Here is a 19,577-nt window from a genome sequence, read left to right as displayed (position 1 = left end):
TGATATACAAAATGAACTGAATTTAATATTTGTATATTTTTAAGATTTGTAGATTTGTAGATTTAATATTTGTATATTTTTAAGAATTATAATTTATCAACAGGGGATTTAGAAAAAACTTGCCTTTATAATTATTTTATAGTATAATCCAATCTATGTGGTTTGTTACAATATAAACCATTCACCTCATGAGGATTAAGCATATAATTTTGTTTAGGGGAGTGCTCAAAAGCTTTGCCAAGATACTGCTATATAAACTTTATATTAAAGAATGGGTGTTTGGGGGGCTGTGGTTGTGGCTCAGTGAAAGAGTGCTTGCCTAGCATGTGGGAGGCACTAGGTTTGGTTTTCAGCACCACATAAAAATAAATAAATAAATAAATAAAAGTATTGTGTCCATCTACAATTTAAAAAAAAAGTGAGTGCATGTATGTTCAGCAAAGAACGGATAAGGATATTAAGGCATCTAAAAACATCAAAACCAAAAATTTCAAAACTGGACACTTGCTATGTGAGGGAATAGTAAAATATACAAGATTATTAAGGAACTTTTGTAGTAATTAAGGGAATTTGGATATTGCAATTTAGCAGTATGAATCAAAACAAAAGCAAAAAGCAGGGAATATAAACTGAATTTATAAAATTTAATTGCGTGCATACTGAATTTTAGTAAATTATGTTTTGTATACAGTCAGAACCCTTTTGAAGCAGAAAGTAAATGTTTTTTATAGTGAAAATAAATTGCCCTGTAAATATCAGATGTATAAGTTGAAAAAAAATTTTTTTTGCCCTTCTCTCTCTCCATCTCTCCTTCCCACCCTCTCTCTCTAAGCCTATTCTTTATTAATTAAATCAGAAATTTATAACTTTATTTTCCCCACCAGCTGACTAGGACACTTTAATGATTAATTAGCCCACTTGATTTAATTATTCTCACTTTATGGAGAAAACTGCTTAGGTGTTTTTCTGATCACCAGCATTTATTTCCACTAAGGGGGGAAAAACAAATCCTGTTTACTATTATCTGCTTAATAGATCTGTTTTTGTTTTGTTTTAGTTGTAGACAGATATAACACCTTTATTTAATTTATTTATTTTTATGTGGCACTGAGGATTAAACCCAGTGCCTCACACATGTGTGGAGTGCTCTTCCAGAGAGCCACTGCCCCAGACCCTAGATTTTGTTTTATTAGTGACTTTACTAGTGCCTTGATGTTTTCAGTTAACCTGCAGATATTACTTCTACATTACGCATGTTACAGTGAAATGTCCAAATTAAATTCAGTTTTAAACTCAGCCCTGTGATATCAGAAGGTGAAAAATATGAATGGTTTTATTATTTTGCATGTGCCTGTTCATGTGTGGTTGTTTATATGTATGATTACACTGTAGCATTCACAGCATTCATCCTTGACATAGCCTTGGGAGGTAGTAAATGGAATATCTACAAAAGCACTTTTCAGATGGAACAGGGAGACAAGACAGCAGGAAATGAAAAGCCATGTTATCTTTTCCTGCTGATTCATTACTTTTCCTAGGTCTTGTGGTCAGCAACCTCCAAAGGTCTGACTTCTACCAAGAAGGGTTGAGTCTATGGCTAATTCTCAGAGGCCTAAGGCATCATACCCCCCTGCAAAGAAAAAAAGAGAGAAGAAAGTTAAATGAAGTTGGAGTATTGGCAAATAATAAGAAAATTTAGGGAGAAAAAATAATAGAGAAGGGCAAGAGGTTATACTTGTTTATTTCTCTTACTATGAACATTTTATTCAAAAGTATAAAGTTACATATTCTGTTTTACACATTGGATAGAAATTAAGATAATGCTTTAAATAAAAGGATGTTTTCATCTGTAAAAATGCTTGTCATTTTTATGTTTTTTTAAATATTTTTTTTTCAGAATGCATAAATCAGGGAGAAATCCAGAAGCAAGCAACATAGAGCAGCATTCCCTTCTCCCACGCTGTTTTAAAGGAAGGAAAAAAAAAGTTAACAACATATTTATTCTGTCATAGATCCAAAAAGCCAAGTCAGTATTTTAAGGCAGGGGTTTTCTTTGGTTTTTCTGTTTCTCTACCACACCTTCAGATTTCTTGGCACTGTATAGACATAGTATTGTGACATATTCTTGGTCTGTTTTCTCAGACTTTATAAGTTAACAATGCTAGATTCTTATTGTGACATAATTGAGAAATAGACAATGACTGATTGAGGGGGGAAGAAAAACTCTACAAATTGTCCTGTTGTGTATGAGAATAGGTTCCCTGCTTTTCTTTTTCTTAGGCCTGATGCTATTCCTAGGCAGTGACATTTCTATGATTTAGGGGATTCTATATCTGTCCTGTCTAGAGTAAAAGCCACTTCTTTTCTTTCCTTTTTAATTAAGCTTGTGGGATAAATTGTTACCCATCAGAATTCTCCATCTTAGTTCACTAATGCTGAAAAATATAGTTCACCTCTGGTCACCATCTCTGTTCTTTTTAGCCTACTTATTCTTTCTCTAGTAGTTGTTTCAGCTACTGCCTATTTTTTCTTTTCTTTTCTTTTTTTTTTTTTTTTTTTTGGTGCCAGGGATTGAACCCAAGGGTGCTTAACCACTGAGCCACATTCCCAGCGTCTTTTTTATATTTTTATTTAGAAACAGGATCTCTCTAAGTTGCTGAATCTGGCCTTGAACTTGTGATCCTCATGTCTCAGCCTCCTGAGCTGCTCTGGTTACAGGCATGTGTCACTGTGCCTGGCTACTTTTTCATTTTTAATTTCTTGTACCTTCTTACTTCATATCTTACCTGGCTCAGATATCTTGGTCCTTTTCTATCATCACTCCCTTATAAATGCTCTTTATCTACTTGCTCTTTTTCTTCTTTCATATTTGCCCTGTAAAAATCTCAATTCTGGTTTAAAACAGGTATTTGCCTGTATTGCCTCAGCAGTGAGCAGCTGCCCGATACTGGGGGGGAAAAATCAAACAACTGTTCTGTCTGATGTTATGTTAAATTTATGGCCACAGATCTTAAATGTACTCCTAATTTTACAGGCAATCCTAATAAAAATGCCTATTAAATTTTCATTTTCAGAGATGACTCTATCAACTCTTTCCTCTTGTCAAATCTGCAGAATCCTCCCCTCTTAACTCAAAGTTGCTGACTTCATTTCACATTACCTTGAGAAAAGTCACATTATCGGATGTTATCCACTGCATCTTCCACCATTAAATCTACTAGTCTTTTTTCATCTGTACCTGTGTACTTTGCAATAGTGTCACTGTTTCTGAGTAAAACTCCGTGCCACTTTTTGTCTTAAATCTCTCAGTTCCCCAATCTAAAGAGCTGCCTCTTCCTAAATGAGAGATTGTTCTCTTTATGTTGAAATTTCTGCTGTCTCCTGTTCATTATAGCAAAGCATACTAACATGTCTTAAAGACTCACCTTCCTTTTTAAAAAAAATCTTTCCCTTGACACAATGTCCCCTTCTAGTTGTCAGCCCATTTCTCTTTTCCCCCTCAGCAGAATTTGTTTAAAAAGAAAAACTGACTATAATTGTGTTCTGCATTTCCTCACCTTTTTTCAAATTTGTCCAAACAGCCCTATATTTTCAGCAGTCTTCTGAAACTGCTCTTACCAGGGTTGTAATATTCACGTTGCCAGATCAAAAAGTTCCTTTCTGCCCACCATCTTACTTTACTTTTCAGCATCATTCTACATATTCCCTTCCTTGAAACACTAGTTTTTTTGTAGCATTTCTGACACAAATTCTCCTTATTTTACTGCTCTTTTACTTGTCATTCCTTTGCTATTATCATTTTTGGTTCTGTCACATTATAGACCCTGAAGGGCTTCATTCTCAGCTCCATTCTCTTTTTTATATATACCTTCTTGAAAGGTATATATACCCTTCTAGTCTTATGACTTTCAGTATCAATCATTTTTCAATAGCTCCCAAACTAATATGTATAGTGAGGCTTTCTAAAATAAAATACTAATTATCTACAGAATTTCTTTAGTTCAAGAGCTAACTCAGCTTTACCCAAAGCATATCTCCCTTTTCAAAACCTGTTCTCCACAGCTGGGTGTGGTGGCTCACACCTGTATCCCAGCAACTGGGGAGGCTGAGACAAGAGGATCACGAGTACAAAGCCAGCCTCAGCAATAGCAAGGTGCCAAGCAACTCAGTGAGACTCTTTCTCTAAATACAAAATAAACCTGGGGATGTGACTCAGTGGTTTAGTGCCCCTGATTTAATCCCTGGTACCAAAAAAACAAACAACAACAACAAAAAACTGTTTTCCAGTTTTCCCCAGCTATCACCAGTTGTATGAGGCATTAACCCACAAAGTAATCATTGATATTTTTCTCCTCCTGCTTCCCATATTAACTCTGTTAGTAAGTCCAATCACACTGAAAAATATATCTGGAATTCAGTCACTGCATTGTACTCCTTTTGGTTAACTATTGCCTATTGCTCATACTTCTGCAGATGCTGACTGGTGTCTTTACTTTAATATCTTGCTCCTCAGCTAGTCTCATATCCATGGCACTTAGATTGAGCTCTTAAAACTTAAAAGTAGATGTTGTTACTCATTGCTTAAAACCTTGCTGTGTTCTCATACTCAGAATAAAATTCAGACTTCTTAACATAACTTAGAAGACTGCAACATCTGGCTTCTTGCCATCTCTGCACCACTACTTCTGTTCATTACATTCCTCCATATTGCCTGCCTGCCTTCTCACCTTTGTCCCTCCCTTCCTAACCAGATCTTTCTGTTTCAAAGCCTGTACATTTGTGATTCTTGCTTCCTCTTGTCCCAGATCTCTGCATGGCTCACTCCCTGGTGGTTCCTCAGGGTTGTCTTCCTAGACTGTTTTAGCTAACAGTGTTTCCATTACATTGCTAGTTTTATTTTTTTTTTTGTCACTGTGCTATGATATTGTTTGTTTAATAGTGTATATTATCTGTTTTCTCCTTTCAAAAGTTTTTGGTAAGCATGAGATGTTGTATTATTTTCTTTTTCTTCTCAGTAAATATTGAAGGCCAATTGGAATTTTTTTGAAAATTTTGTCAAATAAGTTGAGAGTGCATACTGGTTTTCTCTCAGACAAATATGGTGCTTTATCTTAGTTGAATAAAAACTTGAATGTTTATTAGGTTACTCTTATTTTTCTTAGATTTTATGAGCATTCCTTTGTATTTTGTGATATCAAGGAATCCCTTTCCAATGCAAGAGGTTTTGCAGTGACCTACAAAACTCTTTAGCAGAGAGTAGCAAAACCACAGCCTTCTTTGAGACTCATTTTTGTATAGCTTACAGACTAAGAATGGGTTTTACTTTTGCCACAACCCGGCTGGGCACAGAAACACAAGCCACTCAAGCAGGAACAAAGCTTTATTTTTAAAAAGGCCACCAGTGCCCCGTGTGCGCCCTGCTAGCAAGCCAGTCCACACACGTGTGTGTCTCTACTGGAACCAGGGGCCCGGACCTCCCCCGGAAATTCCCTCCTACTATCCTTCCCCAACCAATGGGAACTCTCTGGGAGTCCCGTAACATGAGTCCCGTAGCAGGCCGAGGTGAACAGCAGGAGTCCAATTTCCATATGAATGTAAATCATAACATAATCATATCATCTCAATGGCTAGCTGGCAGTCACCTAAACCAAAGGTGCCATGTATCATAATACTTTTGCTGTGGCTCCTAGCAACTTTCTTTTTTATTATTGAAAAAAGAACAGCAAAAACAAGAAATTGTGAAACAGATTGTAATAGTCCATAAATTATAAAATACTTACTGTCTGGCCTTTTACAAAAAGGGTTGGCTTCCCCTTGCTGGAGGACCTGGCCTACTGTTGTCTGTCTAATCTCATCTAACAGCAGATTGCTTCTCAATCTAGTCAGTCACAGAAAGTCCTCTTTTCTGTTCTTCATCAGATCAGGCCCACTCTGACCTCAGAATCTTTGCCTTTGCTCTTCCTTCATGTGTAATATTCTTACCCCAGTGTGTGAATATGGTGGCTTATTCCTCCATTCCTTCACAGATTTGCTTCAGGGTTACCTCCATAGAGTGGTCTTTTCTGAACACTTTAATTCCTAAACTCCATGTATTCCTTCCTCTTTCATTTTTTTTCCCATTGGATTCATCTGCATCTTACCTACTGTATATTTTACTTATGTTCTTTGTCTTTATAGAAAACTTAGTGAACGGTGAGATTTTTGTCTCTGTTGTTCACTGTCATGTCCACAAAGACAGTACCTGGTACACATTAACTATTTGTTACATAAACGGTAATAAAGTGATTCTGAGAATCAATATTTAAAAAATAGCTTCTTCTAAAACATTTTAGTAATCATTGACTAACTGCTATAAGACAAGACTGGCCTTGTCTTCAATCTGTGGAAATGTGAAAGTAAAGTCATTTCTCTCAAGGACATCAGTGTGGTACTGAGAACAAACATAGAAATAAGTGAAATAAAAGTAAGATGAGATTTATTATCATGCAGTTCCTTTGCTAATTAAAAATTTTAACTTGATAATTTAAAATATTTTTATATAAGTTAAAATGTTTATAAATATGACATTAGTAATGATTTTTATATTCTGTATTAGTATCTATTTTTTATTATGACTTATTTTCTATAAAGAAATATTCTCTTCATAAGGAAACAGTTTTGTAAAAATAAAATCATTATTTAAATTGACCTTGAAATATCAGAAACATTTTAATTAGACACAGAACGTATGAAAGCATCATTTTAGTTTTTTAATGCATTTTTTGCAGGAATAAGAAATTCTTATTTTTAAGCCAAATTTAGATATTTATGTGATATTATGAAATTTTGTATCTTAACTTTTATATTAACTGAATGAGTAAAATTAGGAAAGTAAAATGAAAAGGGTGTGTGTGTGTTGCTTTCTCGCCATAGGTAATGTTTTATATATAATATTGATGTTGATATATAATATGATACTCTAGCAGTATCATTTTACTTCTAATTAATGTATTTTTTAGTCCTTTGTCTAGCTTAAGTTTCTGTTCTCCAGTGAAGGTAAGTATCTGTGTCAAATTGGATTGCTAGTATTTCCTTAAACTCAATAATAGCAGCATTCTACCTTTTTTCTTAAATATGTGTGGGAGATTGTCATGGTGCATAATTACACCACCATTATATATCTTTGTTGGGCAAAGCAAAAAAAGCCAGCAGGAGTGCAATCAGCAGGAATGACAAATGATAATTTCTTAGTAGAATTCAAAATTTAGTAAGCTTTGAAGAAGGAAAACAATTTTTTTGTTAATTTACTAGGTGTTTAAGATGTAAGGAAGATATTTATTTTTCTGGGCTTATATTGTTTTCAAACTTTAAACAGACTGTATTCCTCGGAGTTCTATTTTGAGTAGATTAATCAGTATAGAGGATATGCTTGGTTTCCTTTTGTATATTTGCTGGACTTAATGAGCACCTATATACCATAAGGAACAATTTCACAGGACAAGGTGAGATAGGTAAAAGACAATGGGAGATGGATTGATTTAATTCTTTCACAATTTTCTATAATATTCTTGGTTGTCTGACTTGATAAAATTATTTTATCTTGATGGTTATTCTTTTGTCTATAGAACAAAAACATAAAATATCTGCAAAACTAAGATAAAGCAGGGAGAATGAAAATATAAAAAGAAGGGTATTAGGAAAGGTCAAGACCAAAATAATAATAAGGGGACCACAAATATGTCATACTGTATTACATTCTGTATAGTCTGATATGGGCAAATACTCTGTTTTGAGATGCAACCGTATCTGATTCAAGAATAACTTTAAGGGCTGGGGCTATATCTCAGGTAGAGTGCTTGCCTTGTACGTGTGAGGCACTGGGTTCAATCCTCAGCACCATGTAAACATAAGTAAATAAAGATAGTGTGTCTATCTACAACTAAAAAATTTTTTTTTTAAAAAGAACTACAAAATTTTAAAAAATGTTTTGTCTGTTATAGAAAATATAGACACTATAGAAAATCCAAACAAGAAAATATACTAAATTTTTTTCCTTTTTAATTTTCTTTAATACATGCATGCTCACTTATATTTGGGATCATGTCCTTTTTTGAATCAGTGGAAGTAGTCATGAGAATTGTATGCCAAATATTTCGAAGGTCAAAATAAATATCATTTTATTTTATTTTGGTACTGTGGATTTAACCAGAGGTGGCAATGGGGTATCCCACTGCATCACCTTCCAATCCCTTTTTATTTTTTTGAGACAGGGTCTCATAGAGTTGCTGAGGGCCTCACTAAGTTGTCAAGACAGGCCTTGAACCTGCTATTCTCCAGTCTAAGCCTCCTGAGTTGCTGGGATTATTGTCATGCGCCACCATTCCCAGCTAAACATTTTTTTTTAAAAAACTTAACACACAAATAGAGAGTGTAGAGGTGGAGTAGAATGAGAGCAATGAATTTCTTCAGTTATTCTGAAACATAACTAAAAAATACAATGACCTATTTCTGTGACTTGGGAGGGGGTAAATTTAGGATTAAAAAATTATTTACTTTCAGATATAATTCTAATTAAGAGTGCTGAGAAATAAAATTTACTTTGGATCAGAAGCTTAGGCCATAATATCTGACTTGTAACCAGAAAATAGTCAAGTGATTTTAATTGGGTTCCTTATCCTGTGTGTCATAATGTCCCAAATGACCAGCCTAGTGCAACAGGCGATAGGGATTGCCAGCACCATCTGGAATAATTCACAGATGCAAAGCGAAAGGAATTTATGCACCATTTCAAATATTTTTCCCTCTTAAAACAGAACAAACCTTTATATGCAGTAAGTGATCATTATGAGAAACTTAATTTTGGAGAAAAGCAATTTGTTTGATGAAAGCAAGCTTTTGCTCTCTATCTTCATCTTTTCTAGTGCAAACATCTCAACCTATTTATTTCATTAGTTAATGTAATTGATATGAGGTTATTAGCACATTAGAAACATTAACACAGAAAATTATGGAGTGAGGAGAAAGCAAATAAAATATTACTTAAAAAATTTTGTTCTAATGGTGTCTGAGTTTCTTGTATTATCTGTGACTGAAATCATATAAATATTCCAGATGACCAAAAGTGGAATTCTTATATAGGACCTTTTTATTCATTCTCATCAGAGAATGAATTACAATTAATGTCATTAATTCACCATTCCCTCTTGAATATTTTCCCAAGCTTTATTGAGGAATAGTTGACAAATAAGATTAGTGTATAGTTAAGATGTACACTGTGAACTTTTGATATGCCTATACACTGTTAGAGATTACTACAGTCAAGCTAAAATCACACATTACCTCTGTGTGTGTATATATGTGTGTTTATGACACTTAAGCTTTCCTGACTTTTTCAAGTATTGTATATTATTAGTTGTACCACATTGTATATTTGATCCCCAAAACTTTTGTAACTGAAAATTTCTGCCCATTGACCAGCATCTATCCTCTTCCCCAGGCCCTGACAACCACATTTTACTCTCCTTCTATGAGTTTAATTCTTTTAGATTCTACATATAAGTGAGATCATAGAGTACTTGTCCTTCTGTGTCTGGGTTATTTTATACTGTGCTGCAGGTTTATCCATGTTTTCATAAATGGTAGGATTTCTTTCTCTGAATAATATTCCATTGCTTATATATGTATATTGGACATTTTCCTAATCCATTCTTATGACACCTAGGTTGTTTCCAGATCTTTACTATGGTGAATAAAATTGCTGTAAACATGGGAGTAGAAATGTCTCTTTTGAGATCCTCATTTTAGTTCTTTCAAATAAATATCAGAAGTGGGATTCCTGGATTTTATCATAGTTCTGTTTATAGTTTTTCAGGAACTTTCATGGTGTTTTCGCTAATGGCTGTACCAATTCCCATCAACACTGTACCAGGATTCTCTCTTCTCCATAACCTCACCAAATCTTGTTATCTTTTGTCTTTGATCACAGCTATTCCAACAGATGGGAGCTAATGGGATCTTGTGTTGCCCAGGCTGGTCTTGAATTCCTTAGCCCAAGCCATCTTCCCACCTCAGCTTCCCAAGTGACTGGGGCTACAGATGTGCACCATTGCATCCAGCATCCTTTGTCCATTTTAAATTGAGGGTTTTTTTTGTTTTTGTTTTTGTTTTTGTTTTTTTGCCTTTGAGCCCCTTATGTATTTTGGATATTAACTCCTTACCAGATGTATGGTTTGCAAGTATGTTTTCCTAATCTATATGGGCTGGCTCTTCACTCTGTTGTTTGCTTTGCCATGTAGAAATTTTTTAGTTTGATATAATCCCATTTGTCTGATTTTGGCTTTGTTCTCTGTGCTTTTGGTGTCATATAAGGAAAAAAAAAATCATTGCCCAAACCATTATCAAGGAGCTTTTTTCCACTATGTTTTCTTTATGAAGTTTCAGATCTTAGTTTTAAAAGTACTTTAATCCATTTTGAGTTGATTTTTGTTTGTACAGTGTGATAAAGGTTCAGTTTCATGCTTCTATATGTAGATATTTAGTTTTCCCTGAATCATTTATTGAAGAGACTATCCTCTCATGTGTTCCTCCTGGCATCTTTGTCAAAAATTAAGTTACTGTAAATGTATGGATTTACTTCTGTGCTCTCTATTCTGTTCTGTGGTGTATCGTGTCTGTTTTTATGCCAGTATTTCAGTGTTTTAATTACTATAGATTTGTAGTATAGTTGGGAAAACCAGAAAGTGTGTTGGTTCGAGCTTTGTTCTTACTTAAGACTGCTTTGGCTGTTCAGGGTCTTTTATGGTTCTGTATAAACTGTAGTGTTGGTTTTGTTTGTTTGTTTTCCCGTTTCTCTGAGAAATGCCATTAGAATTTTGATAGGAATTGTATTGAGTCTATAGATAACTTTGGGTGGTATAGACATTTAACAATATTAATCCTTCCAACCCGTGAACTTGGACTATCTTTCTATTTATATCTTGAAAAATTTCTTTCATCAATGTCTTATAGATTTCGGTATGCAGACTTTCACTTCTTTGGTTAAATTTATTCCTAAGTATTTTTCTCTCTTTGATTCTATTATAAATGAGATTGTTCATGTCTATTTTGGATAGATCATTGTGTACTATATAGAAATGTAACTTATTTTTATGTTGATTTCATGTTCTGCAACTTTATTGAATTTGTTTATTAGTTTTGATAATTTCATGGAGTCTTCAGGGTTTTTAACATATAAGATTTTGTCATCTGCAAACTGATACACTTTAATTTTTAAGTTTTCCTATTTGGATGCCTTTTATTTCTTTTTTTTTTATTTTACCCAATTCGTGAGAACTTGCAGTACTGATTAAGTAGAAGTGGTAAAAGTGGACATGTTTTGCTTTTCTTTTTCATTTTTGGACTAGGGGTTGAACCTCAGGGGGCTTTACCACTAAGTTACAGCCTCAGTTCTTTTTTAAAAAATTTTAATTTGAGACCGTCTCTTTCAGTTGCTGAGGTTGATATCTAAGTTGTGATCGTCCTGCCTCAGCCTCTTAAATGGCTAGAATTACAGATGCGCACCTCCATGCCCAGCTTTGGCCTCTCTTTTCTTGTTCTTGATTTTAGAGGAAAAGATATCAGCTTTTCATCTTTGGGTATAATGTCAGCTATAGGTTCATCATATATGGACTTTATTTTACTGAAGTGTATTACTTCTATGCCTTATTTGAGAATTTTTATTTATTTTTTATTATTTTGTTACTGAGGCTTAAACCCAGGGGTGTTTAACAACCATCCCCAATCCTATTTATTTATTTATCTATTTATTTATTTATTTTTAGCTATAGAAGGACACAATACCTTTACTTATTCATTTATTTTTTTACTTGGTGCTGAGGATCAAACCCAGAGCATCACATGTGTGAGGCAAGCACTCTACCATTGTGCCCCAGCCCCAGCCCCAGCCCCAGCCCTCCTTGTTATTTTTTATTTAGCAAGTGGGTCTCTCTGTTTCTTAGGTTCTCACTAAGTTGCTGAGACTGGCTTTGAACTCATGATTCTCTTGCCTCAGCCTCCTGAGTTGCTGGGATCACAGGCATGTGCCACTGTGCCCATCTATTGAGAGTTTTTATCATGAAAGAATGTTTAGCTTTATCAAGTGCTTTTTTTCTCAGTCTTTTCAGAGGATCATGTAATTTTTACCTTTCGTTCTGTTCATGTAGTATATCCTATTTATTGATTGTGTATGTTGAATCATCCTTGCCTACCAGAGATAAGTCCCACTTGTTCATGGTGAATGATCTTTTTAATATTCTAATGAATTAGGTTTGCTAGTATTTTGTTGAGGATTTTCATCTGTGTTTACCAGGATATATTGGGCTATGATTTTCTTTTCTTCTGCTCTTATTTGACTTTGGTATGGAGGCAATGCTAGCCTCTTAAAATAAATTTGGAAATGTTTTTCCTCTTCAGTTTTTTCAAAGAATTTGAGAAGGATTGGTTATTTATTCTACTTTTTTTGTTTTTAATATTTATTCTAATTTAATGTTTGGTAGAGTTCATGTGTGAAGTCTTCCAGTTCTGAGCTTTTTTCCCTTGAGAATTTTTTTAATTACTGCTTCTTTTTCTGTATTCATTATTGATTTTTACATCTATTTCTATTTCTTCTTGATTCAGTCTTGGTAGGCTGTACATCTCTAGAAATTTATCCATTTCTTTTGCATTTTCCAACTTGTTGACGTATGATTTTTCACAGTGTTTGTTTAGTCAGCTTCTTTGCTGCCATGACCAAAAGACCTGACAAGAACAATTGGAGGAAGAAAAGTTTATGAGCTAGAGAGAGAGACAGAGACAGAGACACAGAAACACAAAATATATCCCCCAAAGGCATGCCTCCAGAGTGACCCACCTCCTCCATCCACATGCTGTTAGCTTAGAGTTACCACCCAGTTAATACCTACCAGAGGATTAATGCACTGAATAGTTCTGAAAAAGAGGAAAAATCAGGGAGTCTTGCTTTGCTATTTATTGAGACTTTTTATAAAGCTGTAGTAATTACAGTTGTATAAAGTTGGCTCAGAAACATACGAGCATATCAGAGTGGAAAGCCCAAATTGGGCACACATGTATATAAAAACTTTACGTCTGACAGAGGTGACAATGCTTGACGTATTGCTGGGTCAAATCATTATTAATGCATACAAAAATGAAATTTTATTCTTTCACTATACTCAAAAAAATGAAATTACATCTTTACTTCATGCCCACTCAACTTCAATTTCAGGTGGGTTAATGACTTCAGTGTGAAAGACCAAGGTTGTAACATCTTTAGGGGAATAGTTTATGAATTTGGAATGGGCAAGATTGTCATACAATTGTACTCTATAAAGGAGAAGATTGATATGTTTGAAGCAATTAAAATTTTTAGATTCTATAAATGCAGTGATATCATAAAGCAATCAAAGAAATAATTCATAATTTGGAAGAACATAGTCCATAACATGTGACAGTTAAAAAATTATTAGTGTATATATAAAGTAATCGTATGTCATTAAAGAAAAGTTGTCTTAATTAAACAATGGACAAAAGATATAAGTCACAGAAGTGGAAACAGGAATGGCCAAATACCATATGAGAATATTTTTAACTTCAGTAGTCAGGAGCATGCATTTTAAAACCATATTGAGATACGATTTTTTATCAGATTAGGAAAAATTTTAAAGTCTGATGATATCAAATGTCAGTGGGTCATTGTTATGACCTACTAGTGAGAGTGTAAGTTAATAAAACCTTGAAACAAATGTAAGTTGTACCTACTGTATGGACTAAGCAGTTGAGTTTTTAGACCTAAATCCTAGAGAAACTTGCATAGTTCTATTAGATTGTATCTAGCAGCATTGTTTATAATAGCAAGAAATGGAAACAACCCAGTTATCCATCACCTTGGGAATGGGCTAAAACAGTTATCATATACATTGTTTTATATTGCAAAAAAAAATTGAGGGGATTAAGAAAACTAAGTATCACTCTCAAAACACAAACTGAAAGGAAAAAATAATTTATTGGTAAATTTTATGAAACTCAAAAATTGGCAAACTATAAATGAAGGGTCCATGTATATGTAGCAAAACTTTAATAAAAACAAGGAGATTTTAAACCCAGAATTTAACATAGAGATTACTCTTACCAGTGGAGGATAGAGTAATAATAGTCATTGGAATATGAAAGTGGTACAATGGAAGCTTCAGAAGTAGATAGAATGTTCTTTAAAAAAAAATTTTTTTATAGTTGTAGCATGCCTTTATTTGTTTCATTTTTATGTGATGCTAAGGATTGTACCCAGTGCCTCACACATGCTAGGCAAATGCTCTGCCACTGAGTTATATAGTCCTAGCTTTAGAATGTTCTAATTCTTAAGCTGAGTTCTTAGATCTTGATGCCATTATTTTCAGATACATGTATATTATATATACCATTTTGAATGCTTGAAATATTGATTTAATAATGGGAAAATTCATGTTATATTTCAAAACCTTTGTTAATGAGTCATAATAATACATCTGTGTGACAATGTAAGGAGGCTGCTTCCATTATTTTCAACATAAATGGTTGACTTGGTTTCTCTATCACTTCAGATCCTCTCATGCTTTTCTTTTGTTTTATAATTTTGTCATGCTTGATAAAGTATGTGCTGAAATATATTCTCCTTACAGGAAAACTGGAACATCATTGTATACAGTGTATTATCTTTGATAGGGAAAAATTTGGAATTGTTGAAAAAAATCCAGCCTGTGGCTGAGTCTCAGTGGTAAAGTGCTTGCCTAGAGCATGTGAGGCACTGGGTTCGAGCCTTAGCACCATATAAAGATAAATAAATAAAGATATTGTGTTCATCTGTAACTAAATATATATATATGTGTGTGTTTATGTGTGTGTATATGTGTGTGTATACACACACACACATATACACACACATATATATGAAGAAAAAAACCAATTGTTCAAAAAAATCTTGCACCAAGAAGTTTTGTTGGATTTTGTTGGTGTAAATTTGTACATAGCATATTCTTTCTGTGCACATATATGAAAAAGCTTGATTTTTCTCCCTCTATCAATAGGCAAGTGAAAGACCAGAATAAGAAGGTAGCAAATCTGAAGCACAAGGAACAGGTGGAGAAAAAGAAGAGTGCACAGATGTTAGAGGAGGCCCGGCGGAGGGAAGACAATCTCAACGACAGCTCCCAGCAGCTGCAGGTCAGAGCATACGGAGTCTGAGAGGATTGGGTGAAGAGATTTGATCCTTAATTGCATGTTGTTTTTCTCTTCATCTTTATCCTCCTCTTTTTTCTCTTTCTAACCCTGCTTGCTGCCTTCCTGTCAGATCAACTTTTTAGCAATAAAGGAATGGCTTTAAATAGAAAAGGCAAGTTTTATTCCACAGTTTTGTGAGGACACCTCAGCATAGGAGAAAGTTCATCTTGCTTCAAGTTGATCATACCTAATTGGTAAGTTCAATGTCAGTTTAATGAGTGGGTTATATTAAGCTATAGGGTTGTTAGTATAACTGTTTGCCATTTCTGTTCATTAAAGACCATTGTTGATCTTAGTTTGTGGCTTTCTTCCTTTTTTCCATTTCCCTTTTTCTTTTCTTTCCATATTTCTTTCCTCCATTTCCCCTCCCTCCCTCCCTCCCTCCCTCCCTCCCTCCCTTCCTTCCTTCCTTCCTTTTAAAAAACATATTCAATTTAGAGAGTACATTTCACAGTCATAGAGGACATATTTTTTTCTTCTTTGATGGAGTGATGATATTAAACCAGAATAAATTACAATAGTAGCAGCTACCATGTAAGTGCCAATTAGGTTCCCAGTATTTAAAGTAGGCCCTGGTCATACATTTCTCTAACCTTCACAATAATACAGTGGTATTGTGCACATTTTGCAAATAGGAAAACAAAGACACTGAATTACTTACCTAAGTGCACACAATGTTCTAAGTGACTTGGCTGTGATTTTTATCTGGGACTTCTCATCTGCAGACTGTCCTCTTTTTCTTGGCAGTAATACCTTAGAAAGAAGGTTTAGGTTTTAGGGAATCCCATAAACATGCTGGAATCCTCTAAAACTCCTGGTATGACAGCTAAACTGCTGTGATATTGCTTCTCTTTGGATATAATATAGTATGTATACCATAATTGCACAGTCACACAATTTTGACTAGAGAGATGTGGAGAAGTTATTTTCTAGAAACTGATTTTAGGCTTTGCAACAAGTGCATTCTAAACTTGGAAACTCGGATTTTTTTGGTTTCTCTTTTATATAACTTTTACTGATATACTTCTTACAGAAAGATAAATTACTTCAAATGCACCAACTTTTGAAAAGAAGCATCATCAATTTTTCCTCACCCTTTCAATTGTTAATATTAACAATGGTTAATATTAGCATTTTTTCTCTTCCTCCTTCACTTCCTCATTTAAAAAATACAAATCTGATGAATGTAAAAGAATTTATTTTATATTTCTCTGATTACTAGTGATGTCAAGTATTTTTTTCCACATCTTGAATTTTCATTTGTTAATGTAATTCAAATCTCCTCACTTTTTCCCCCCAATGGTAGCTTTTTCTCTCATGAATTTTGTGCTTAATTTATCCACATTTTGAGACCATATATTCAATTTGTCTTAAATTTAAATTTGTCTTAATTTGTGTTAAAAGTTCTTCTGTTATTGCTTGCATTTTAAAAAATAACATGTTTGCTTTTTAAATTACTTTAGAGTATTTTGTGTGTTGAGGAAGGTTTTTTATCCCCTAACGATTTCAGTAGCATGTTTACAGGAAATTATTTCATTGCTCACAAGTCTGAATTGGTATCATTTTGTTTTGTGAAATTGGTTAACAATTCAATCTGTTTCTAGTGTTTCAGTTTAACCTCCCTCCTTGAACTCTGACTGACTTTTCCAAGGTGTGTCCCTGTGATAGCTGATGGCCATATTTTTAGCTACTAAGGAAATGGATATATTTCATTCAGAGAAAGTGAAAAGAGGACTGGCCTACAATTAAGATACTTAGGATCTGATCTCAGTTCTTTTACTAACTACTATTATGTATATTTTAAAATCATGCTGTTACATATAATAGTCCAGTGGTAGTGAGTTTTCCTAGCCTTAGACTATATTCTCTAAATACAGTTCATGCCTGAAAGGAGCTAGGGATTCTTGGAGAAAATGGCTGATTCCAGAATTGGAGCTGGACATGTGTATTCTAAACCTAGATCTCTAGATCAGTGGGTTTGAGATTATAGTGTCCCTTGAATTCACCTGGAGGCCTTTTCAAGCTTAGATTGCTGGGTCCAGACCTTAAGGTCTGATTCAGTAAGTTTGCTTAAGCTGCAAGAATTTGCATTTCTAGTAACTTCATAGGTGACGATGACATTCTTGTTCTCGAAGTTTGGTTCAAGGACATTCCTGGTACTGGAATCAAACTTCGAGAACTACTGTAGTACAGCATCTTGTGATAATGAAGAATTAAGCTTCCAGAATTTACTGAGGTCATGTAAGAAGGTTAGGGAGATGCAAATCAAAACTGAGATTTTATCTTACTCCAATTAGAATGCAGTCATCAAGAATACAAAAAAAAAATAATTGCTGACAAAGAGTTGGAGGATATGAGGAGAAAGAATACTTATACATTGTTTGTGGGACTACAGATTAGTACATCCACTGTGGAAATTGGTATGGAGGTTACTCAAAAGACCAGGAATAGAACCACTATATGACCCACTCTATTCTACTACTTGGTATTTATCCAAGAGAACTGAAGTCATATACTCTAATGATATATGCATTCCAGTGTCTATAGTAGTGCAATTCATAATAGCCAAAGCATCTGTGAACAGATGAATGGATAAACGTGTGTACACACACACATACACACACACACGAGTTCTGCTCAGCCCTGATAGGAATGAAATGATTTAAGTTGCTGATAAATGAATGGTTGGAGAACATCATGATAATTGAAATAAGCCACAAACTTAAAGTCAAGAATAGAATATGTTCTCTCATAAGCACAATCTAGAGAGAAAAATAATAATAATTTTTTAAAAGGCTGGGGAGGGCTGTAATTGTGGCTCAGTAGTATAGTGCTCACCTAGCACATGCGAGGTCTGGGTTCCATCCTCAGCACCACATAAAAAAGAAAATTAAAGTATAAAAATAAAAAATTTTTTAAAAGGCTGGGGAAACCACGAAAATAGAAGGGAAAACAATAGATCTAGGGAAACAGAGAGGGAGAAGGAGAGAAAGGACAAAAAGGGAATGAAGTAGCCAAATTAAGCTCTGCACATGTATGAATATTCACAAAGAATCTCACTTTTATATACAGTGCACCAATTAAAAATAAATAAATAGAAGGGAGACCATTAAAGTAAAGAAAGAAGGTCAGGGAGAAGGAAGAGGAAAGGGGAAAAGGGAAGTAATGGGGAGTGAAATGGAGCAAGTTTTTGGCATATATGAATATGTCATAATGAATACTACTGTTACATATAATTACAATGTACTAATAAAAACTTGTTTAATAAGAACAGAGGAGCAACAATAGAGGGATCATTATTTATCTAGTATGGGAAGTTATAAAAAGGACTGGAGTACAGTGGATTAAAATAAATATATTTAAATCCAAAAGCTTAGTATGGAGACTGTACAAATAATTTAGAGATTACTAAAGCACCAGTTCATTATTCTGAACAAATAGGTAAATAAAGGGAAAGAATCGGGCAATTAACTTGCCTTTTATGGATAAATTGTGTTAGACAAATCAGATAGTGGATCATGGTAGGTTCAGTGTTGAAGAATTACAGCTGATGAATGCAGAAGGAATGATAGAATTTAGAAAATTATCTTCTTGCAGTTAACTAAATAAACATGGATCCAGGCAACTCAGCAGTGAGTTATTATTATTGAATGAAATGTCAATGGAGAACTTTATAGTGGGTGGAGCAAGTTGATACCTATCAATAAATCTTTCATTTTCTATAGAAAGAGAAAAAAAACAAGCATGTTAAGCCTCTGACTATGATGCATTTGCATATATGTCCCAAAGAGTCAAACCTAAATTTAATTGAGCCAGGTTAAGAAAAAAAAATAGGCAAAGAAATATGTTAATTACTCAAGGAAGTGCTATCAACCAAACTCAGATTATAATACAAATTTTTTTTGGTACTGGGGATTGAACCCAAGGGTGCTTACCCCCTGAGCCACATCCGCAGCCCTTTTTATTTTTGATTTTGAGACAGAGTCTCATATGCAGAGGGCCTTGCTAAGTTGCTGAGGCTGGCCTTGAACTTGTGATGCTCCTGCCTGAGCTTCCTGAATTGCTGGGATTATAGGCATGTACCACCATGCCTGAATCAGATTATAAAAAATTCTACATGACAGATAACTCATTTTCTTCAACTAATATATGAGAATGGGGAGAAAGAGAAGAAAGATGGTTTTTACAGATTTTTTTAAAAATTGGGGAACATAAATTTCATGCAAATCATTTAGAATTTACTGGAATCCTGACTTGAATAACTATAAAAAATTTTATGAGGAGAGATCCAGGCACTTAACAGGATACCC

At 34.2% G+C, this 19,577-nt stretch overlaps 1 protein-coding gene across 5 annotated transcripts in view; it reads left to right on the top strand.

Moving 5' to 3' along the window:
- Erc1 (ELKS/RAB6-interacting/CAST family member 1) overlaps positions 1-19,577 on the top strand; it is a 522,872-nt gene that overhangs the window by 225,947 nt on the left and 277,348 nt on the right. For all 5 annotated transcript variants that reach the window (XM_077798217.1, XM_077798220.1, XM_077798218.1 and 2 more), the window contains one exon: positions 15,075-15,210. In XM_077798217.1, coding sequence (XP_077654343.1) covers positions 15,075-15,210 — 136 coding nt within the window. The remainder of the gene's footprint in view (positions 1-15,074; positions 15,211-19,577) is intronic.

Source organism: Urocitellus parryii, chromosome 5 (genome assembly GCF_045843805.1).
Source record: "Urocitellus parryii isolate mUroPar1 chromosome 5, mUroPar1.hap1, whole genome shotgun sequence".
NCBI lineage: Eukaryota > Metazoa > Chordata > Mammalia > Rodentia > Sciuridae > Urocitellus > Urocitellus parryii.
The sequence above is the reverse complement of the archived record's forward strand: the minus strand, read 5'-3'. Positions and strand labels throughout refer to the sequence as shown.